This window comes from Arachis ipaensis, chromosome B3, assembly GCF_059453495.1.
Source record: "Arachis ipaensis isolate K30076 ecotype BB chromosome B3, ASM5945349v1, whole genome shotgun sequence".
NCBI lineage: Eukaryota > Viridiplantae > Streptophyta > Magnoliopsida > Fabales > Fabaceae > Arachis > Arachis ipaensis.
The window spans coordinates 120320021-120345586 of NC_142438.1; the positions used below are offsets into that span (position 1 = coordinate 120320021).

General features: G+C 36.9%; 1 protein-coding gene and 1 non-coding gene across 2 annotated transcripts; both read right to left on the reverse strand.

Annotated features, from left to right (window-relative positions):
- Positions 1 to 2972: 2972 nt before the first annotated feature.
- LOC148572258 (protein FAR1-RELATED SEQUENCE 5-like) lies at positions 2973 to 4149 on the reverse strand. Its single transcript, XM_088507424.1, has 3 exons — positions 3678 to 4149; positions 3464 to 3569; positions 2973 to 3036 (listed from the first exon to the last, which is right to left on the reverse strand). The coding sequence occupies exons 1-3, from the start codon at positions 4147 to 4149 to the stop codon at positions 2973 to 2975; spliced, it is 642 nt and encodes a 213-aa protein (XP_088363550.1).
- Positions 4150 to 20973: 16824 nt separating this feature from the next.
- LOC148572259 (small nucleolar RNA R71) lies at positions 20974 to 21081 on the reverse strand. The gene has a single exon (XR_015908640.1). It is a non-coding gene; the product is annotated as a small nucleolar RNA R71 (small nucleolar RNA).
- Between the last annotated feature and the right edge of the window lie 4485 nt (positions 21082 to 25566).

The following is a 25566-nucleotide window of genomic DNA, read 5'->3' on the forward strand; positions in this document are numbered from 1 at the left end:
ATCCACCATATAAAAGGTTCAACTTCAAAAAAAAAAATCATATGTTAGCAAAATGCACAAACGCAATTTTCCCTAATCAAAAGCAAGTCAATGTTACCTCGTTTAGAGCTGGATTTTTCTTTTCCTTTGTTGTATTTACGATATTTTTTTCATATTTGATCCTAGTCTATTCTTGGGACGTCCTCTTGTTCTAACACATGGGGCTTTGTGTAACATCCCAGACCACCCGCTAGCATGATATTGTCCGCTTTGGCACACAAGGCCTCACGGTTTTGTCTTTGACGATAGGGATGCTAGCCGAAGCCCCCCACACTCACTCGTCAAAACGCGTCATGCTAGGGAGAGGTATCAACACCCTTATAAGGCATGCTTCGTTCCCCTCTCCAACCGATGTGGGCCTTACAATCCACCCCCCTAAGGGAGCCCAGCGCCCTCGCTGGCACATCGATCCGGGTTCTGGCTCTGATACCATCTGTAACAGCCCAGACCACCCGCTAGCACGATATTGTCCGCTTTGGCACACAAGGCCTCACAGTTTTGCCTTTGACGATAGGGATGCTAGCCGAAGCCCCCCACACTCACTCGTCAAAACGCGTCATGCTAGGGAGAGGTATCCACACCCTTATAAGGCATGCTTCGTTCCCCTCTCCAACCGATGTGGGCCTTACAATCTGTAACAGCCCAGACCACCCGCTAGCACGATATTGTCCGCTTTGGCACACAAGGCCTCACGGTTTTGTCTTTGACGATAGGAATGCTAGCCGAAGCCCCCCACACTCACTCGTCAAAATACGTCATGCTAGGGAGAGGTATCAACACCCTTATAAGGCATGCTTCGTTCCCCTCTCCAACCGATGTGGGCCTTACAATCCACCCCCCTAAGGGAGCCCAGCACCCTCGCTGGCACATCGATCCGGGTTCTGGCTCTGATACCATCTGTAACAGCCCAGACCACCCGCTAGCACGATATTGTCCGCTTTGGCACACAAGGCCTCACAGTTTTGCCTTTGACGATAGGGATGCTAGCCGAAGCCCCCCACACTCACTCGTCAAAACGCATCATGCTAGGGAGAGGTATCCACACCCTTATAAGGCATGCTTCGTTCCCCTCTCCAACCGATGTGGGCCTTACAATCTGTAACAGCCCAGACCACCCGCTAGCACGATATTGTCCGCTTTGGCACACAAGGCCTCACGGTTTTGTCTTTGACGATAGGGATGCTAGCCGAAGCCCCCCACACTCACTCGTCAAAACGCGTCATGCTAGGGAGAGGTATCCACACCCTTATAAGGCATGCTTCGTTCCCCTCTCCAACCGATGTAAGGCCCACATCGGTTGGAGAGGGGAACGAAGCATGCCTTATAAGGGTGTGGATACCTCTCCCTAGCATGACGCGTTTTGACGAGTGAGTGTGGGGGGCTTCGGCTAGCATCCCTATCGTCAAAGGCAAAACCGTGAGGCCTTGTGTGCCAAAGCGGACAATATCGTGCTAGCGGGTGGTCTGGGCTGTTACAGATGGTATTAGAGCCGGACCCGGATCGATGTGCCAGCGAGGGCGCTGGGCTCCCTTAGGGGGGGTGGATTGTAAGGCCCACATCGATTGGAGAGGGGAACGAAGCATGCCTTATAAGGGTGTGGATACCTCTCCTTAGCATGACGCGTTTTGACGAGTGAGTGTGGGGGGCTTTGGCCATCATCCCTATCGTCAAAGGCAAAACCGTGAGGCCTTGTGTGCCAAAGCGGACAATATCGTGCTAGCGGGTGGTCTGGGCTGTTACAGATGGTATCAGAGCCAGAACCCGGATCGATGTGCCAGCGAGGGCGCTGGGCTCCCTTAGGGGGGTGGATTGTAAGGCCCACATCGGTTGGAGAGGGGAACGAAGCATGCCTTATCAGGGTGTTGATACCTCTCCCTAGCATGACGCGTTTTGACGAGTGAGTGTGGGGGGCTTCGGCTAGCATCCCTATCGTCAAAGACAAAACCGTGAGGCCTTGTGTGCCAAAGCGGACAATATCATGCTAGCGGGTGGTCTGGGATGTTACACTTTGAAGGTCATTAACATCATTCAACGTAGCATCTTCGTGAGATAACAAATATTTGCTTTTACTTTTTGCTCGATATTCTTGCATCTCAGCCATGACATTATCAAAAGTCCGGTGCAAAATTCTAGTAAACTCCTTGGATTCTGACGCAAATTCATAAATATTGTGTGAGAAAAACACCAAATCATCAAATATCTTGCTTCTTAACTCCAATAAAGGCTCGTCTTGGCTGCTCTTGATACGTTTGTGCCTCATCTTTACATTTTTACTCCAGCATTCCAATATATATTTCGGTGCCACTTTATCTACTCACTCAAAGCTTAAGACACTCAGAGAATGATGGCACAATATACCCCTTGACTCAAACAATAAGTACTGGAATTTTACTTCGCATGATATCGCATCGTATGTGACAACAAACTTGTAGAATGTTGAGTTAGAAACCTGTTCTAAAACTTCATATGCCGTATAACCTAGAACTGACTATGTTGATCTTGTGATGCAATTCACTTTTTCTCTAAATTGTGCTTGAACTTTTCTGAACTTCTCATGAATATACACATGCTAAAATTGAGCCTCTATTGATGATTTTGTTGCACACGGTATGACAGTATGAAAATCTACAGCATCAAATTCTCTCTCTCTTTACTCTCTACTTCCTAGACAATTATCATATTGCTTTACAAATTGAATCAAGGAGCTATTGCATGTAATAAACTTGTTAAAAAAAGTATGCATGCTCTCGCTCATTTGTGTGCTTCTCATCCCAGCCCAAAAAATGGTGATCAAGATAAACTGAAATTCATAATTGACGATCTTCAAATAGCTCTGCAAATGAACCAAAATCAGACACAAAATGAACCGAAACTTACACCCGTTTTCACTTTTTACTGAAAAAATAACAACATTAATTAATTCAAATGAAACCTCAGTTATGTGAAAGCCACTTATTGCTTCCAACATCATACTTCATGAGAAAATCATTCCAATTCCTGTCAAATGCATCTTTTGTAAACGAGTTCCAAACAACATGACTCATCTCTTGTTTGATTTCTTCATGTCGCTTATAGCCATTTCATTTACTTGGGATCTTCTTCATGATATGCCAAATGCATCACTGATAAATTATTGTTGGCATACAGCTCTCAATAGCCATTTACATCAATGCACATTGATCGATAAAAATTCTTTTTGGTATCTTTCCTCCCATGCAACAAAGCCAACATTCGAATGACCATTTGAATGGCTGAATATCCTCATTTTTTATCAAAGCACATCTGAGAAGTGTCGATTGACTGTGGTGATTCACACCCACAAAAAACCAAAAATCATATTGTACTTGCAAGTGGACACCAACAATTATGAACCAAAACTGGTTATGCGTATGAACCGAATATTATATCACAATAAACTGAATACCTGTTTGTGTTGTAAGTCGCATCAAATGAAACAGCATCTCCAAAATACTCATACGCAGTCCTGCTTCTCACATCAACCCAAAATGCATTCTTGATAGAGTGATCAACTTCAAGGTTAAGCTAAAAAAAAAAAAGAAATTTTGTTTCTTCTCTTTCATTCTTAATAAGTACTTCCCAAATTCTTTGGCATCATCTTGTTCGGAAACATTTCATACTTCCCTTGTAGTAATTTCTCACATCTTTTTCTATAAAACTTAGTTCACGATGACCATCCACTGCTGCTACAAATGACTGATATGTTTTACTCGGTTTAATTCTGACTTTCTCGTTATTTTCAATGGTACGACGCATAAACATGCTTAGCTCCTTGTGTTGCTTAAGCATCTCTGTTCGCTTTGGATAGCAAGAATGTGAATAATTTAGAACAACTTTAGAAATAATCCAAAGACCAACGTCCTTCAATATATGTACATAAATCTTGGTTGGATAGTTTATTTCAGCTGAAGAGTTTGTCTTCAGAGTTGGAGATATCATGGATTTCCATTTTTCCTCTCTACTACATGTAATTAGTTGATTCTTAATTTCATCTCCTTTCCGAGTGGTGTTCCTTATTTTCGTAGAAAAACCAGCAAGTTTGGAATAATATTTGTAGAACTTTTCAACTTCTTCGAGTGTCTTGAAAGTCATCCCAACCTTTGGACAAATTGTTCATCGACAACACACCTGGACTATAAAATGAACCAAAATATTGTCATAATAAGACCATTGTGTAATAACCAATGAACCAAAATATATGCATTCTATAAATTCAGAAACTCCTGCATTCTATCTAAATTCAAATTCATAAACAACACTGATTTTAGCAAAGAAGGAAAAAATTATTTATTATCACTTTATTCAATTGCATTCCATTCCATTCAATTCAAAATTGTTGATGAATGAACTGAAATAATATCATAACAAGACCATTGTGTAATAACAAATAAACCAAAAAGTGTCCGTTATATAAATTCAAATTCAGAAATTCCTGCACTCTAGAATGAACCGAAAATATTATCAAAACAAAATCATTGTATAATACCAAATGAACCGAAAATTGAACACTGATTTTATTACTTTATTCAATTGCATTCTATTTCATTTAATTCAAAATTGTTGAAGAATGAAACTAGATAAAATGAAGACCAATACAAACCTCGTTCACTTGATTCAATTCAGAAGAATAATCCAAATCACTCTCATTCAACTGATTTAAACTTAAATCATTCATTGTTTTGATAACATGCTATTCGATTTAGAAGAATAATATGCTATTCGATTCAGAAGAATAATATGCTATTCAAATGCAGACCAAAATTTGAAGAGAAAGAGAAGAAATCAGAGGAGAAACACAACAAAAACGAACGAAAATCTGAAGAGAAATCAGAGAAGAACGTAGAAGCTTTACGTTGAAGAAGAACGAATAAGGAAGCTTTACGTTGAAGAGATTTACATTAAAAGTCTATTATGAAAGCATGAAAGAAAAGGTGGCGCGGCACGTAGAGAAAATAACATCATTAGACTTGGTTAGAAAAATTACTTAGATGCAGAGCATTATTGTAATAAAAATAGGAGAAAATAAAAAATTTATGTTTTATACTATAAAAAATACTGTAAATAACAAATTTATATAAACTAGAAGTTTGCTGGTGAATACGACAAACCTTATAAAAATAACAAAGTTCGCCGATAGGTACGACGAACTCATTTTAAATGCCAAAAAAAATTTATATTTCAAAAATTAAAATTTGATTAAATTTTTTTGAAAAATATATTTTTTTAATTTATAATAGAAAAAATTCCATAAGTTAATAATACTCAAATTGAACATTCTTACCAACTAAATTTGTTTTTCCTTTGAATATAATTAAATTTTGCAACTACTACATTTTTAATAATATTTATATTTATCAACTCGCATTATCGTTCTTAATTTATAGATAAATAAAAAACGATTTAGATTCCTTTACGGCTAATAGGTTGATAAATAAATCACATATTTAAAAGATGCAAAAATGTTCGCATAAAAGTAATTTAGTCCACGTATAAGCAAACCAAACTTATTTGCTCCCTTCCCTTAGTACTTAATAAAAATGGGAAATGAGTTAACTCATTCACTATTGAGTAATTATCCAAATCAATTCTTAATGATTTTAAAAGTGAATAGTTTAGTCTTTCAAAAACTTAATATACAAAAATATTTTAATATTTTACTTCAGCAAATAAATTAATTTTTAGTTTATTTTCTAGTAAAATAATTACTCAAATCACTTTTCAAAAATTATAAAAATAGATATTTTAATTCCCAAAAAATTAATATATAAATCAATTTCTAACGTTTTTGTTTTGTCAAACATAATAGTTTTCCATTTATAAAAAAAAAAGTAAAATAAAATTACTATTATTATTATTAATAATAATTACACAATAATACTATTTTGAAAAAAAATAATGATAAATTTATTCATTAAATTTTATTCATATTCTGACGCAAAAACATAAAACCAGACCTAAAAAAGTTAAAAGCCCATCCAATAAAAGTAGTTTCTTTTACCCGACCTCTATGAGGTCAGGCACGGCAACGGAGATCGGCTCTGCTTATTTGAATAAGTAATCGACTCTTGAAATATCTCCTACTATCTCTCCACTTTATCTAGAAAGGAGATCTTAACAAATTTTCAAGATAAAGGGAATGATCATCCACCATCAAAGGTGGAACTACTCTAAAGGTGGTTATCTTTCTACTATAAATACACTGACAAAATCTCAGGTATATTCAAGATCCAATCTACCAAAAACCTGCTTAAACTCTTACTAACTTTAGCACCAGATTCTATTGTAGGTACCACTCCTCACCTCATCACGAGAAACTCGGACGGTGGCACCTCGGCTCCAACACAAGTCGAATGCTGCATCAAAAGGTGTCTGGACCTTACGTCCAGGCCTAAAAGAAATCTAGTTTCAGATAACCCTTGGAACATTGGTGCCGTTGCCATAGACCTGGAAGTTTACATCCACATATGACAGACAACTCGTATGAAGACGGTCATACAGCATCTGAGTCGGAACCAGAGCCCCACAATGACGACCTAATGCTTGCACTACCTCCACCCCGAGAGAGAACAAATGCCCCCCACGGTGAAGGAACGTCAGAAAACCATCATCCATGATGGATTCACTCGGAAGTCCACCCACCTGAAGATGAAGAACCTCCACATCCGATAGAGATCTTAGGGTTAGTTCACGGCCATCAGGGCCAATTGGAACAACTCGAGCAAGAGGATGAATGACAACGAGAAGCAGAGAGAGAATTACAAAAAAAGAACGACGACGGAAAGAGTTGGAGGAGAGGCTCTCGAGTTAGAAGCTTATCTTCAGAGACAGAGCAATCGGGCAGATCGGGAGAAAATCCCTCTTGGAGGGGAAGATCCGTTCGTTGAAGAGATCATGCGAGCTAGGGTTCCTAGAAATTTTAAGACCCCCGACATGGATCTCTATGATAGAACGACCAACCTGAAGCATCTCCTCAATAATTTCAAAAGCCGGATGTACCTAGCTGATACTTCCAATGCGACTCGTTGCAAGGCCTTCCCAACAACACTGATTAAAACAAGAAGTCGGAGAGATACTCCGAAATTATACGGAGAGATTCAATAAAACCTACTTGAAAATACAAAATTTACCTCCTGAAGCAGTAATAATAGGTTTAGTTAACGGCCTTAAAGAAGGCTCGTTCTCCCAATCCAAATCTAAGTGACACCCGACTTCCTTGTATGAAGTATAAGAGCGGGCAGAAAAGTATATCAATATGGAGGAGAATTTTCGACTTTGAGAACTATCCCCGAGGCGAAATTTGTCCTGCCAAGCTTGGGACAAGGAGAAAGAAGCTAAGAAAAAGGAAGAATACAACTCGGAAAGGTCTCGAAGATACCACAACTACACCCGACTCCAGGTTTTTCTCGTAGATATTTACAGGGAGATATTTCACACTAAAAAGCTTCCATCTCCTCGGTCCATCAAACACAAAACGGCTAGAAGTCGGACAGCATATTGCGAGTACCACAAACTATATGGGCATTAAAGAATGTCATAGAAAAGTTGACCAAAGAAGGACGACTAGAAAAGTACCTAGCCAAGAGGTTAGACGACCAAAGAAAGAGGAAAAGAGATGATGCTGACGGAGGATGGCGAGATCGACTCCCACAAATTCCTGAGAGACACATACACATGATAATGGAAGGCTTGTAGGAGGAAGAATCACTAAATCCTCACATAAAAGGCATCTTAAAAAAGTATACCAAATCGAAAAATACAATAGAGCTTCTAATTTACCCACAATCTCGTTCACCAAAGAGGATGCACAAGGGGTGACACCTGGTCACGACGACCTAGTAGTAATAACAATGATCACTGCTAATGCAAATCTCCATAGAACTTTGATGGACCAAGGGAGTTTGGCGGATATACTATTCAAGCCCACTTTCGACAATCTCGGGCTAGAAGAAAAGGATTTGAAGGCGTATCTCGACAACCTTTTTAGTTTAGAGGACACACCGATCCGACCTCTTGGATTCATCTCATTATACACCACCTTTGGTAAAGGCACGAGGTCAAGAACGTTAACCGTTAACTACATTGTGGTCGACGTTATGTCCGCTTATAATGCCTTAATAGGTCGGACTACTTTAAATTGACTAGCTGCATTTATCTTTACACCCCACCCAGGGACGGACTCAAGGAGGGGGGGACACTACAAAAAAAAGGGTTAAAATGGCATGGAGATTAAGGGGGTTTTAAAGAACCGTCATATTATCGAGTCATTATGGCAATTTTTTCTGCTGCCGTAATTGGCTTTATATATTTTGGCGGTTCTGGTGATTATGGCGGTTTTGAACCGCCATTTTCACACGCATATAAAAAGAAAAAAATTACAATCCCTGGCTCATTCAACGCCGTTCTTCCTTCTAGCTAGGGCTTCTATCCTCTCTGAACATACAACACTCTCATTTCTTCAGTGTAAAGAAGCTCTCCGACAACGCCTTCTTCCTTCTAGGGCTTCTCCTCTCTCCGCCGGTTACGATCTCTCCAGGTACCTCTCCCTCTCAAGTTAAACTGAAACTGAAACCGAAATGCTATTTTCGTACATAGAGAAGCCAAAATCGAAAATGATGCTGTTTTATTTTTGCACAAAATTCCGGCGAGAGGCAAGGCTCTAGTGGCTACTGACATCAGCATTTCGATTCCAGAAGGCACCGATTTCTTTGTTTTTGTTTGGGTTAGGATTTGAAAATTGCTTTTGGTGCTGATTTTTGGGGGGTTTTTATTTCTCTGCAGCTCTGTTAGGGATTTTTGGGTCTTCCGTTGAAGCATTGGATTGACGTTGGTGCGGGGGTGATTGACGACGATCTCAGGTCTTCTTTCGCTTACTTCTATTAACGTGTGTCTCTCTCTCTGAACTCAGATCTTCTATTGCTTACTTCTATTAAGGTGTTTCTCTGATCTCCGATCTCAGATCTCAGATCTCAGAAAAAACTGCTCCAATCTCAATTTCTCTATTTGCCTCTTTGGTTCTTTTTTGGTTCTTTTAAGCAAAGCTATAAATGAGTAATCTCTTTAGTTGTTTAGCTCTGTTGCCGTTGCTCTGTTCAATGTTTTTGCATTAGCTCTGTTCAATATTTAATTAAAGCCCTAAAATAGCAGTGAAAAGAAGCACTTAGACACATTAGTGTATGCTGTAGTCCTTGTTTCATTTCAGTCTCAGGTCATCAACATCAAACATGTAGTGCAGCTCATTATTTGATTAACATGTCCTTACACTTAGATTTGATTAACATGTTGTAGTCCTTGTTTCATTTTATTCCTTCTACTTCTTTTAGGCTGGCTGTCTTGGACTTTCTTTTTTTTATATTTATTTTTGAACAATTTTAGTAGAATGGCTGTTGACTCTTGTTATTGGAATGGCTGTTAACTCTTGTTATTACTCTAGTTAATATTTTTTAAATATTTGTAATAGTTGCTGGTTGAGTTTTGAAAGCAAAAAAGAGGGAGAGCGCTCTTTTCGCCATTTAGCCACCTTCACCACTCTCTGCAAAAGATTTGTGATTGTTAATCATTACTCATTCTTTTTAATCTTCTCTCTCTCCTTCTTTTTCATCCTTTAATTTCTAAATAACAGTTTATTTCTTTATTTTTTCCCCTCGCTTATTACTTTCTGTTTTTATCATTCTTCTCAATAGTACAATGTTTTAGTTTCATCATTTCACCACCAAAAAATGAAAGAAAGAAAGATAATATGTAATTTGGGAGAATATTTTTCAGAAAAAATAAAAATAATAATAATAATAGAAGAAGTGAGAGTTACTTAGAAGAAAAAGAAAAACAATGGGTTCGATTCGGACGATGGTGATGATAATGTTATACTTTTCATCGATTTTCATGTAAAATTAGATTAGTTAGAACAAAATTGATTATGGATGGTCGTGGTTTATATGTAAAAGAAGATTTTTTCTTTGAGAAAAAATTCACCACTTTTTTGTTATTTTGATGTGTGTATTGGACACTGGTTGAGCTATTTCTTTGATTTTGGACTTGCTTCTTAGGCACTTAGAACCATTTTGTTTTGCAGTTTGGGAACTAGTTTATGAGGCAATAACTGAACTATGTTTGCTTTGTTTTGCTTACTTCTATTTAGTTCTCTTTATTTCTCAAGCAAAAGGAAGCAACTCAAGTAGTGTAAAGGTGTTATTCAAATTGTGTGTGTTTTTTCTTCTGAAGTTGATATGTTTTGCTACTCAATTTTGTCATGAGTTGTTGAAATATGAGTGATTATGTTGCAGTTTGTGTAGTATGTTGCAGTTTGTGTTATCCAACTATATTTAACTCAATTTTGTAGAATTCTGCACTCAAGGTTCATATCTTCTTCATTATTAGGTAACTTTCTTTTTCCTCTGCTGAATTATTTTGAGTATGCTTCTCTGTCTTGACTCTTGACCTTAAAGGGTAATCAAATATCTTTTCTTTTTGTGCTGTGTTTTACTTCCTGGTGTTGGTGATGGTGAAAATTTAAGAAATTAAGCTCTGATATGAGTCTAGTAATAAAACTTGCAACTAGCTTCCAAACTTTGCTTATTCTATTTTGAGTGTAAACCTGGTATGATATTATTCTAAGACTATTTCTTATTCTATTTATTCTATTTTTCATTTTTCTGCAGGAGGACATTGATGAATTCAGCGATGTTGATGAACTATACAGCTCATTGCCTTTAGATAAGATCTTGTTACAATCCCCCCCGGGCTATCTAAGGTATTTGTTTGCTCACGATTGTTTTGTTGCAAGTATACAAGGGATCATTCAGTAATACATATTGAAGCATATGTAGATTCAATTTACCACATTGGATCATTGATTAATTTTTCACGTTAGCAAATTTTGCTGGATTCCTTGCTGGGCTATGCAGTTTATGATGGTAATGTATTATAGAAGTCTAACATTTAATTGATGGGTGATGCGGATTTTAATTTCGGAAATGGTTAACTCTTTACAAGATACCCTCTATGAACCTCTTAATTGTGGGTAGCAACTGTGGCTATCACATGTATGTAACACTCTTGTCTTCCTAAACTGCACACTTTTATTCAATCTAATGCGCTCTCAGCTGCAAATCATTCATCTTTGCCAACCAAGTGAGGATGACTCGGAGGCAGTTTTTAAATCCCTTCTTAAAATTGGCATTTTCCATTTGATAGCAATTGATCTAACTGAAAGATGCCTAGTAGATGTAATTTACTCCATATGACAATGTAATCATCATTAACTCCATATGATCATTAACCTCCTGCAATTTGAGATGCACAAAATTATAATTTGCAAAGAAGCTTAGAAAACAACTATTGTTGCTTCAGAAGTTTTTAACTCCGTTAAGAAAGTGTTTTTCCTATGGCTGTACTAAGTATTTCCCTTTCTAGTGTTTACTCGGGCACTGTAGCAGGAGCTCCCGAGGCTTTTTTCAATGATATACCTGCTATCTCTGTTTTATATGACTGGTATATACGCTTCTGTGGCTAAATTACTTTATTTATCCTGGATATTTATTTCTGGGTGAAGTTTGCAACCATTTTTTTAGCTTATAATTGTAACGAGCTGCAGAATCAATGTCTAAATGTAATATCATTAAGGGTCAAGCATATTATGAGCTATTCCAATAATCTATGTTCTAACTTCTATGTCCTACTAAAATGAGCAACAACTTTTTATTTGATCATTTGGAATCTGTGGTACACGCAGGGTTAAGGGAAAGAGTAATGTACATGACTTCATTCTTGCTGCACAAGCATGCATACCTATCATAAGTGCTGTACTGGTTGAGATAAAGAACCAAAGTAATGTTATGACGATTTTTGCAATATGTGTTTCATATGTGACAAATGGATAACATGTTATACTCTGCTGATCTTATTTTTCTAGAAAGTTATATTTTTCTACCCAGTTAATATAATAATAAATTCTTTTATTTAATTTTTTATATATAATTAATTAATTTATATATAAAATATTTATTTATTTATTTAATACATTTTATTATAATTAATTTATATATAAAAGGTGCTGGTGCATTTGCAGGTAAATGCCATGTATTGTTGGCTATCATCATCAACTTCAATATAGCAGCCACTTGCTTTTCACTTCGGATACAAAGGTCTTAAAATGTAATCTTTATCTTCAGTTTCTTTAATTTATATTTTATAATATCTACTAATATTATTTGTACCATTTGTGTATTATGTTAAAAAAAAGTTATGTATTTATTTGTTTAGTTGGTTACTTTCAGATATACGATATTATGAATTATTTTATGTTTGACTAAATATATAAATAAGTCATTTAATAACTTACAATATTATTTTCACGTTTTTATGAAAATAACCGCTATTTATTTATTGTCCCAAGACTAGCTTAATTTATATTAAATCGAGTTTAACTCATGAGTTCATGTCAATTCAAAGAGTTTTTTTTTTTTGTAATTGAACTTTTTGTTTTGGACTAAATACGGGTCATATTAGTTATTCAACTAATAACAAATTTATTGATAAGTGTAGCTTGTTTAATTAGTTAATTACTAACAAATTCTTTTATTTAATTTTTTTATATATAATTAATTAATTTATATATAAAATATTTATTTATTTATTTAATGCATTTTATTATAACCTTATGCATTCACATGCATGTCTGAAAGTGTGTCAATTATTTTCTAGACTTCTACTACTATTTATTATTTAATATTTAATTTCTCTCTCTCCTTAATTCTCTTTCTCTTTCTCTTTTTTTATAAATTATAATTTTTTTTGTCTCTTTCTATCTTGTAGAAAAAAATTAATTTGCATATATACCACTACTTGAGAAGGAAAAGTTCACAAAGCCATTGCTACAGCCACAAATTAATTTGTCAATTATCCTCTTTTTTTTTTTCTTTTGATGTGAAATAATTGTAAACAGTGGAAAGGATGCTACTAATGCAGGAAACAGTGGATTAATCTCTGCTTGATTAGTAGTGTTGCTGAGTTTGTTATAGCATTCAAGCTCTCGTGTATTTGTTGACAATCCATGTTGAAAGAAGTCATTACTATAGTCTGATTGAGATAATAATAGACCAGTAGGGTTTGATTGTGATCTATATTCTTCACTTTTCAAGCCAAAAGGTTCTACAGTTTGAAGGATGTTTGACCCGTTAAGATAAGAATTATTGAAGCTGGGGTTTCCTAAAGGGAAATTAGGGTTATTCCCCATGTTAAGAAATGTGTTGCCGTTCATGATTTGCAACAGATTTTGCAACAGTTGTAGTTGGGCTAATTGAGAAGTAGCATCTCCTTGTAGAGCAATATTAGGGTTTCTCCCCCAAGTAGTAGTGTTCATATTCATCATAGAATTCCCTCTTTTTTTTTCCTTTTGATGTGAAATAATTGTAAACTGTTCATGAATACTTTTGATCTCCAAAACAAGTTAAGATTCGGTCATGGTCACTATTAGCTATTTGAATGTACTTTTGAGTGAAATAATTGTAAACTGTTCATGAATACAGATTTTGACTTCCTGTTCTGATTTTGTTGTAAATTATAATTGATTAACAAAAAGTGAAAAAAAAAGATTTATCAATGTTTGTGGTATATAGGCATAAGTAGGAAGCAGCTAATGGTAATAGGTGAGCATGAGCATGTGTTATTGCTGGTTGTTGACTAAGGGTTGTTATTGCTGTTATTGCTTTGTTTGAAAATGATTCTATACATCAGTGAATAGAAAGATCTTAAGGCTTCATTCTTTGTCGCTGCTATGGTTAACAAGCACATGGGAAAGCTAATTAACAACTAGCACTAGTAGTATTATTAGTAACATTTTATATGTATTTTTTAGATGAATTCAAATTCATAATTATCCACTTATTATTAATATATGCCTTTTTCTTGTATTTCTTGTGCTCATAATAATTATATTTTTGTTGTAGGGATTGGATCAGGAGAGTGAGATTTCATCACCAAAAGAGTTAGGAAGTAGGTCTTCTGGAGCAAGCAACAAGGAAGCATGACCTTGCTTGATATGTTAAGACGTATATTAAGGATTATATGTTAAGACAATTATAAGTCAGAATTAGTCAATGCTTGTTAAGGATTATTTTGATACTTTGTTTTTTGGATTATGACATTTCAATTATGACTTGGATTATGACTTTTGGATCATGTATGAATTAAAAATCATCTTATGATGTTTGATTTATGGCTATACCTTTTGGTTATTATGAGATTTTTAAGTGAGTTTCGAAAATATCACTTTAAATTAGTAGTTTCAATCTTATTTTAAAAAGCATAAAATTGTCATCATAATTAGGTACAAACGGCGGTTAGAAACTCCCGTTTTAAATGAAAACGATGCCATTATACGCTGGTAAAAATGGCGGTTAAAAACTGCCATTTTAAACGAAAATGATGCCATTATATTTTGGTAAAAATGGCGGTTAGAAACTGTCATTTTAAACACACAAGATGCCATTATAACATGGTAAAAATGGCAGTTATCATGGGGAAAAACGGCGGTTTCTAACCGCCATTTTAAACAGAAGAGATGCCACAACATCCTGGTAAAAACGGCGGCTGTTCAAAAACCGCCATTTTATGCGGAAATAATGGCGGTTACAAACCGCCATTTTAACCTTCAAAAACCACCGTATTATCCACAGGTTATTATGGCGGTTTTCTGAAAACCGCCGTAATAACCAGAATGGCACCCAGAATAACGGCGTTTCTTGGAGGCGCCAGTTTTGGTCATAATGACGGTTATAACCGCCGTAATTACCCAAAATAACCGCCATTTTAACCTTTTTTTTTGTAGTGGGAGTAGTGGCCTTGGCCCTCCTCCAACAAATTTTAAACTCATATATTTTTATAATAGATGCATTATATAGAGTCAAATTTAATAGTATAGTAATAATAAAAAGAATTAGTATTCTTTATGTATTAGAGTTTAAATTTCTCTACATATATTTATATTATTTATATTTTTTATTTGATTTAAAATTCTTTTTACATTTATTCTTTTAAAATTAATTTTAACATCCATAATCATATAAAAAATACTTTAATATTATTTATAATAATACTATTTTTTTTAATTGGCAATTTAGTTATTTTTTTTTATTATTTTTCTATTATTTTTACCCCTATTATTATATAAAAATACTTTAGTATATTTTAAATTCACATAACAAAATTGTTAGTGAATTAATTTATATTATTTATATCATATTTTATAATGATATAAAATATAAAAATTTAACTTGTTGCACATAAATACTTACTAAAGTAAATTAATTAACAAAATATTTAAAAATAGATAATTTTATATTTTATTAGATGTAAAATCATAAAAAAATACGGAAAAAATTAATTATAATTATATCTATTATCAAATATATGACATTATATTTGATTATACAAGATTTTAATTTTCGGCCCTTCCATTGTTAGATTCCTGGATCCGTTCTTGACCCCACCTATGTATGAAGTTCCCAACCGCAAAAAGGATCACTACTATAAAGGGAGACCAAAAGCTAGCAAGAAAATGCTACAATAAAAGTCTCAACTTAAGAGGCAATACAGGTGGCAAAGAAGTCAATACTATTGAGCTCAGTAGTGTCCGAGTTCAGGAAGAGCTATGTCTCCAACCTGACGAAAAGATAGAAAAAGTACAAATTGAAGATCATGTTGGAAAGACAACGAGTATAGGGGCTAACCTGGATGAAGGTCTAAAGGCATAACTCGTTGATCTCTTACAAAGGAACTCCGACCTCTTTACTTGAAAAGCCTCCGATATGCCTGGTATAGATCCCGACCTCATGTCTCACAAGCTCACCGTTTATCCAGGATCTCGACCTGTTCAACAAAAGCGGCGGAAGCTCAGCCCTGAAAGGACACAGGTCATGGAAGAACAGATCCAAGCCTTATTAGAAGCCGAAAAATGGAGGATGTGCATTGATTACACCGACCTCAACAAATCTTATTCCAAGTATCCTTACCCTCTCTCCAGCATTGATGCCCTGGTTGACTCGGCCTCAGGGTATAGATATCTGTCCTTTGTGGACAATCAAATTTCGATGTACAAATTGGACCAGAAAAAGACTTTTTTCATCACTTTTAAGGCTAACTATTGTTACGTAGTAATGCCTTTTGGATTAAAGAATGCTTGAGCCACATACCAACGACTAATGAATAAGGTGTTTTTCTCTGACCTGGAAAAACTCATGGAAGTATATATGGACGATATGCTCGTCAAGACCAGGGACGACCTTACTCTTTTGTCCGACCTCACCTAGGTGTTCTCCATAATAAGGAAACATGGGATGAGATTGAACCCTTTAAAATGCACTTTCGCAATAGAGGTCAGGAAGTTCTTAGGTTTTATGCTCACTCAAAAAGGCATAGAGGCCTATCCAGAAAAATGCATAGCAATGTTAGAGATGAAAAGTCCGACTTACCTCAAATAAGTCCAGCAACTTAATGAAAAGTTGACCGCGTTGTCTAGATTCTTAGCAGGGCCATTGATGAGCGGATAATTTATACGCTTTTTGACATTGTTTTTAGTATGCTTTTTAGTAGGATCTAGTTGCTTTTAGGGATGTTTTCATTAGTTTTTATGTTAAATTCACATTTCTGGACTTTACTATGAGTTTGTGTATTTTTCTATGATTTCAGGTATTTTCTGGCTGAAATTGAAGGACTTGAGCAGAAATCAGATTCAGAGGTTGAAGAAGGACTGCTGATGCTGTTGGATTCTGATCTCCTTGCACTCAAAGTAGATTTTCTGGAGCTACAGATCTCGAAATGGTGCGCTTCTAATTGCGTTGGAAAGTAGACATCCAGGGCTTTCCAGCAATATATAATAGTCCATACTTTGGCCAAGAATAGATGACGTAAACTGGCGTTCAACGCCAGCTTTCTACCCAAATCTGGCGTCCAGCGCCAGAAAAGGAGCCAAAACCAGAGTTGAACGCTCAAACTGGCACAAAAGCTGGCGTTCAACTCTAAGGAGGACCTCTACACGTGCAACACTCAAGCCCAGCCCAAACACACACCAAGTGGGCCCCGGAAGTGGATTTATGCATCAATTACTTACTCATGTAAACCCTAGTAGCTAGTTTATTATAAATAGGACCTCTTACTATTGTATTAGGTATCTTTGATCAGCTTTTGATCTTTGATCAATTGTATGCTATCTTAGATCACAATAGGGGGCTGGCCATCTCGGCCATGCCTGGACCTTCACTTATGTATTTTTAACGGTAGAGTTTCTACACTCCATAGATTAAGGTGTGGAGCTCTGCTGTTCCTCAAAGATTAATGCAAAGTACTACTGTTTTCTATTCAATTCATCTTATTTCTCTTCTAAGATATCCATTCGCACCCAAGAACATGATGAAGGTGATGATTATGTATGACGCTCATCACCATTCTCCCCTATGAACGCGTGCCTGACAAACACTTCTGTTCTACATGAAATAAGCTAGAATGAATATCTCTTAGATCTCCTAACCAGAATCTTCGTGGCGTAAGCTAGAATGATGGCGGCATTCAAGAGAATCCAGAAAGTCTAAACCTTGTATGTGGTATTCCGAGTAGGATTCAATGATTGAATGACTGTGACGAGCTCCTAACTCGCGATTGCAGGGCGTTAGTGACAGATGCAAAAGGATAGTAAATCCTATTCCAGCATGATCGAGAACCGACAGATGAATAGCCGTGCCGTGACAGGGTGCGTGAGCATATTATTCACTGAGAGGATAAGATGAAGCCATTGGCAAGGGTGATGCCTCCAGACGATTAGCTGTGCCGTGACAGGGCATTGGATCATTTTCCCGAGAGATGACCGAAAGTAGCCATTGACAGTGGTGATGTATCACATAAAGCCAGCCATGGAAAGGAGTAAGACGGATTGGATGAAGATAGCAGGAAAGCAGAGGTTCAGAGGAACGAAAAGCATCTCCATTCGCTTATCTGAAATTCCTACCAATGATTTACATAAGTATTCCTATCCCTATTCTATTAATTATTATTCGAAAACTCCATAATTATTTTATATCCGTCTGACTGAGATTTACAAGGTGACCATAGCTTGCTTCATACCAACAATCTCCGTGGGATTCGACCCTTACTCACGTAAGGTATTACTTGGACGACCCAGTGCACTTGCTGGTTAGTTGTATCGAAGTTGTGAACCATGGTATTGGCACCATGTTCTTGGCGCCATTGCCAGGGAAAGAAAGAGCCATGAATTTTACATAATTAAAGTGTAATCACGATTACGCGTACCAAGTTGCTCACGTTGCCAGGGATTGTTCGAGCCTGGACATCACAATTTCGTGCACCAAGTTTTTGGCGCCGTTGCCGGGGACTTAATTGTTCCTGTTTGGCGCCAAGAATCGTCTGAGATCCCAATCCCGGCAACAACACCAAGTTTTTGGTGCCGTTGCCGGGGATTGTTCGAGTTTGGACAACTGACGGTTCATCTTGTTGCTCAGATTAGGTAATTTTCTTTTTGTTTTTTTTTAAAAAAATTTTCAAAAATATTTCAAAAATTTCTCATCTGTTTTCGAAAAAAAAAATAATAATAATAAAAATGTTTTCAAAAATATATTTTTCTTCAGAATTTTTAAGAATGAATTCTAGTGTTTCATGATGATTTGTTGAATCCTGGCTGGCTGTAAGCCATGTCTAATTTTTGGACTGGGGTTTCAACTTACCATCATAAATGAAGAGATTCTCACACACTTAGTTGCTCTATACATGAAAAGTATCCATATCTGCTGAAGCTTGGCTGGCCATTGGCCATGTCTAGTGTTTTGGACTGGAGCTTTCATTGAAAGCTTGGCTGGCTAGTGAGCCATGTCTAATTCCTGGACTGAAGCTTTAGACTAACATGGCAAGATTCCTGGAATTCATATTAAAAAATTTTGGAATCCTTATTTTTCTTTTTCATATAATTCTCGAAAAAAATCCAAAAAAAATTAGAAAATCATAAAAATCAAAAACATTTTTTGTGTTTCTTGTTTGAGTCTTGAGTCATATCATAAGTTTGGTGTCACTTGCATATGCATCTTGCATTTTTTCGAAAATATCATGCATTCATAGTGTTCTTCATGATCTTCAAGTTGTTCTTGGTAAGTCTTCTTGTTTGATCTTGATGTTTTCATGTTTTGTGTCTTTTCTTGTTTTTCATATGCATTCTTGAATTCTTAGTGTCTAAGCATTAAAGAATTCTAAGTTTGGTGTCTTGCATGTTTTCTTTGCATTAAAAATTTTTCAAAATTGTGTCTATGATGTTCATCTTGACATTCATAGTGTTCTTGGTGTTCATCTTGACATTCATAGCATTCTTGCATGCATTCATTGTTTTGATCTAAAAATTTCATGCATTGCATAATTTTCATATTTTTCATAAAAATTTCAAAAATCAAAAAAATATCTTTCCCTTTTTCTCCCATCAAATTCGAAAATTGAGTTGACTTTTCAAAAATTTTTAAAAAATCAAGGTTGTTTCTTATGAGTCAAATCAAATTTTCAATTTGAAAATCTTATCTCTTTCAAAATCTTTTTCAAAAATCAAATCTTTTTCAAAATTCTTAGTTATTTTCGAAAATTCCAAAAATATTTTTCAAAAATCTTTTTCTTATTTTTATATCAAATTTTCGAAAATAACATAATCAATTAATGTTTTGATTCAAAAATTTGAAGTTTGTTACTTGCTTGTTAAGAAAGATTCAAACTTTAAGTTCTAGAATCATATCTTGTGATTTCTTATGAATCAAGTCATTAATTGTGATTTTAAAAATCAAATCTTTTTCAAAAACTAATTCCTATCATATCTTTTCAAAAATATCTTCTTATCTTATCTTTTTCAAAAATATCTTTTCAAAATATCTTTTCTAACTTCCTAACTTCTTATCTTTTCAAAATTTGTTTCAACTAACTAACTAACTTTTTGTTTGTTTCTTAACTTTTTCAAAACTACCTAACTAACTCTCTCTCTCTAATTTTCGAAAATATCTCCCCCTTTTTCAAAAATTTCTTTTTAATTAACTAATTATTTTTATTTTTATTTTTGATTTCAAAAATTTTCGAAAAAAATACTAAACATTTTTCAAAATCTATTTTCAAAAATCACTAACTCTTTTTCAAAATAATTTTCGAAAATTTTCCCTCCCTCATCTTACTCTATTTATTCATTCATATCCTAACATCTCATCTCACATCTCTACCATCTTCACAGTTGTGTTTCTTCCATTATATTACATTCCTTGTCTCCCCCTCTTCTTCTACTCACACAGAGATCCCTATACTGTGGTATAAAGGATCTCTATTATTATTATTATTTTTCTGTGCCTTCTTCTTTGTCATATGAGCAGGAGCAAGGATAAGAACATTCTTGTGGAAGCAGATCCAGAACCTGAAAGGACTCTGAAGAGAAAATTAAGAGAAGCTAAATTACAACAATCCAGAGATAACCTTTCAGAAATTTTCGAACAGGAAAAGGAGATGGCAGCCGAAAATAATAATAATGTAAGGAAGATGCTTGGTGACTTTACTGCACCTAATTCCAATTTACATGGAAGAAGCATCTCCATTCCTGCCATTGGAGCAAACAACTTTGAGCTGAAACCTCAATTAGTTTCTCTGATGCAGCAGAACTGCAAGTTTCATGGGCTTCCATCTGAAGATCCTTTTCAGTTCTTAACTGAATTCTTGCAGATATGTGATAATGTTAAGACTAATGGAGTAGATCCTGAAGTCTACAGGCTCATGCTTTTTCCTTTTGCTGTAAGAGACAGAGCTAGATTATGGTTGGATTCTCAACCCAAAGATAGCCTGAACTCTTGGGATAAGCTGGTCACGGCTTTCTTAGCCAAGTACTTTCCTCCTCAAAAGCTGAGCAAGCTTAGAGCTGATGTTCAAACCTTCAGACAAAAAGAAGGTGAATCCCTCTATGAAGCTTGGGAAAGATATAAACAGTTGACCAAAAAGTGTCCTTCTGACATGCTTTCAGAATGGACCATCCTGGATATATTCTATGATGGTTTATCTGAGCTATCAAAGATGTCACTGGACACTTCTGCAGGTGGATCCATTCACCTAAAGAAAACGCCTGCAGAAGCTCAAGAACTCATTGACATGGTTGCTAATAACCAGTTCATGTACACTTCTGAAAGGAATCCTGTGAATAATGGGACGCCTATGAAGAAGGGAGTTCTTGAGGTTGATACTCTGAATGCCATATTGGCTCAGAATAAAATATTGACTCAGCAAGTCAATATGATCTCTCAGAGTCTGAATGGAATGCAAGCTGCATCCAACAGTACTCAAGAGGCTTCTTCTGAAGAAGAAGCCTATGATCCTGATAACCCTGCAATAGCAGAGGTAAATTACTTAGGTGAACCTTATGGAAACACCTATAACTCAACATGGAGAAATCATCCAAATTTCTCATGGAAGGATCAAAAGCCCCAACAAGGCTTTAATAATGGTGGAAGAAACAGGTTTAGCAATAGCAAGCCTTTTCCATCATCAACTCAGCAACAGACAGAGAACTCTGAACAAAATGCTTCTAATTTAGCAAATCTAGTCTCTGATCTATCTAAGGCCACTATAAGTTTCATGAATGAAACAAGGTCTTCCATTAGAAATCTGGAAGCACAAGTGGGCCAGCTGAGTAAAAGGATCACTGAAATCCCTCCTAGTACTCTCCCAAGCAATACAGAAGAGAACCCAAAAGGAGAGTGCAAGGCCATTGACATAAGCACCATGGCCGAACCTGTAAGGGAAGGAGAGGACGTGAATCCCAAGGAGGAAGACCTCCTGGGACGTTCAGTGACCAATAAGGAGCTTCCCTCTGAGGAATCAAAGGACTCTAAGGCTCATCTAGAGACCATAGAGATTCTATTGAACCTCCTTATGCCCTTCATGAGCTCTGATGAGTATTCCTCTTCTGAAGAGAATGAGGATGTTACTGAAGAGCAAACTGCCAAGTTTCTTGGTGCAATCATGAAGCTGAATGCCAAATTATTTGGCATTGATACTTGGGAAGTTGAACCTCCCTTGTTCATCAATGAACTGAGTGATCTGGATCAACTGACATTACCTCAGAAGAGACAGGATCCTGGAAAGTTCATAATACCCTGTACCATAGGCACTATGATCTTTAAAGCTCTGTGTGACCTTGGTTCAGGAATAAACCTCATGCCCCTCTCTGTAATAGAGAAACTGGGAATCTATGGGGTGCAAGCTGCTAAAATCTCACTAGAGATGGCAGACAGCTCAAGAAAACAGGCTTATGGACAAGTAGAGGACGTGTTAGTAAAGGTTGAAGGCCTTTACATCCCTGCTGATTTCATAGTCCTGGATACTGGAAAGGAAGAGGATGAATCCATCATCCTAGGAAGACCTTTCCTGGCCACAGCAAGAGCTGTGATTGATGTTGACAGAAGTGAAATATTCCTTCAATGGAATGAGAACTCCCTTGTGTTTAAAACTCAAGGATCTCCCTCTGCAACCATGGAGAGGAAGCAGAAAAAGCTTCTCTCCAAGCAGAATCAACCAGAGCCCCCACAGTCAAACTCTAAGTTTGGTGTTGGGAGGCCACAACCAAACTCTAAGTTTGGTGTTGGAGAGTCTCAACAAAGCTCTGCACATCTGTGAGGCTCCATGAGAGCTCACTGTCAAGCTATTGACATTAAAGAAGCGCTTGTTGGGAGGCAACCCAATGTTTATCTAATTCTTATTTTTATTGTTTTTCATGTTTTCTTAGGTTCATGATCATGTGGAGTCACAAAATAAATATAAAAATTGAAAACGGAATCAAAAACAGCAGAAGAAAAATCACACCCTGGAGGAGCATCTGTCTGGCGTTCAGCGCCAGAACAGAGCATGGTTCTGGCGCTGAACGCCCAAAATGGGCAGCTTCTGGGCGCTGAACGCCAGAACAGGCATGGTTCTGGCGTTCAACGCCAGAAATGGCACACAAATGGGCGTTGAACGCCCAAAATGGCCACCAGCCTGGCGCTGAACGCCCAGAGTTGGGCACAAAGGCATTTTTACATGCCTAATGGGTGCAGGGATGTAAATCCTTGAACGCCTCAGGATATGTGGACCCCACAGGATCCACTCAGGATCTGTGGACCCCACAGGATCCCCACCTACCTCCACTCACTTCTTCTCACCACTCTCTTTCACACAACCCCATAAATACTCTTCCCCAAAAACCCTTCACCAATCACCTCAAACTCTCTTCCCCATCACCTCTTCACCACTCACATCCATCCACTCTTCCCCATAAACCTACCTCATAAACTCCACCTACCTTCAAAATTCAAAACCAATTTCCCACCCAAACTCACCCATATGGCCGAACCTTAACCCTCCTCCCTTCCCTATATAAAGACCTCCATTCTTCATCAAATTCACACAACACACCCCTCTACACTCCTCTTGGCCGAAACCACATCTCCCTCTCCCTCTCCATATTTCTTCTTCTTCTTCTTCTATTCTTTTGTTTATTGCTCGAGGGCGAGCAATATTCTAAGTTTGGTGTGGTAAAAGCATAAGCTTTTTGTTTTTCCATTACCATTGATGGCACCTAAGACCGGAGAATCCTCTAGAAAGGGGAAGGGGAAGATAAAAGCTTCCACCTCCGAGTCATGGGAGATGGAAAGGTTCATCTCCAAAGCCCATCAAGACCACTTCTATGATGTTGTGGCCAAGAAGAAGGTGATCCCCGAGGTCCCTTTCAAACTCAAAAGAAATGAGTATCCGGAGATCCGACATGAAATTCAAAGAAGAGGTTGGGAAATTCTAACAAATCCTATCCAACAAGTCGGCATCGTAATGGTTCAAGAGTTCTATGCTAATGCATGGATCACCAAGAACCATGATCAAAGTAAGAACCCGGATCCAAAGAACTATGTTACAATGGTTCGGGGGAAATACTTAGATTTTAGTCCGGAAAATGTGAGGTTGGCGTTCAACTTGCCAAACATGGAGGAAAACGCACGCCCCTACACAAGGAGAGTCAACTTTGATCAAAGATTGGACCAAGTCCTTATGGACATATGTGTAGAAGGAGCTCAATGGAAGGTTGACTCCAAAGGCAAGCCGGTTCAACTAAGAAGATTGGACCTCAAGCCTATAGCTAGAGGATGGTTGGAGTTCATTCAGTGCTCAATCATTCCCACTAGCAACCGGTCTGAAGTTACTATAGACCGGGCCATCATGATCCATAGCATCATGATTGGAGAAGAGGTGGAAGTTCATGAGATTATACCTCAAGAACTCTACAAGGTGGCTGACAAGTCCTCCACTATGGCAAGGTTAGCCTTCCCTCACCTCATTTGCCATCTATGTTACTCAGCTGGAGCTTTCATAGAAGGAGACATTCCTATTAAGGAAGAGAAGCCCATCACTAAGAAAAAGATGGAGCAAGCAAGAGAGCCCATTCATGGAGCTCAAGAGGCGCAGGAAGCTCATCACCATGAGATCCCGAAGATGCCTCAAATGCACTTTCCTCCACAAAACTATTGGGAGCAAATCAACACCTCCCTAGAAGAATTGAGTTCCAATATGGGACAACTAAGGGTGGAAAATCAAGAGCACTCCATCATACTTCATGAAATAAGAGAAGATCAAAAAGCAATGAGGGAGGAGCAACAAAGACAAGGAAGAGACATAGAAGAGCTCAAGGACATCATTGGTTCCTCAAGAAGGAAACGCCACCATCACTAAGGTGGATTCATTCCTTGTTCTTAATTCTTCTGTTTTTCGTTTTCTATGTTATGTGCTTATCTATGTTTGTATCTTCATTACATGATCATTAGTAGTTAGTAACTTTGTCTTAAAGTTATGAATGTCCTATGAATCCATCACCTCTCTTAAATGAAAAATGTTTTAATTCAAAAGAACAAGAAGTACACGAGTTTCGAATTTATCCTTGAACTTAGCTTAATTATATTGATGTGGTGACAATGCTTCTTGTTTTCTGAATGTATGCTTGAACAGTGCGTATGTCTTTTGAAGTTGTTGTTTAAGAATGTTAAATATGTTGGCTCTTGAAAGAATGATGACTAGGAGACATGTTATTTGATAATCTAAAAAATCATAAAAATGATTCTTGAAGCAAGAAAAAGCAGCAAAGAACAAAGCTTGCAGAAAAAAAAAGGGGGGGCGAAAAAAAAATATAGAAAGAAAAAGAAAAAGCAAGCAGAAAAAGCCAAAAGCTCTTAAAACCAAGAGGCAAGAGCAAAAAGCCAATAACCCTTAAAACCAAAAGGCAAAGGCAATTAAAAAGGATCCCAAGGCTTTGAGCATCAGTGGATAGGAGGGCCTAAAGGAATAAAATCCTGGTCTAAGCGGCTAAACCAAGCTGTCCCTAACCATGTGCTTGTGGCGTGTAGGTGTCAAGTGAAAACTTGAGACTGAGCGGTTAAAGTCAAGGTCCAAAGCAAAAGAAGAGTGTGCTTAAGAACCTTGGACACCTCT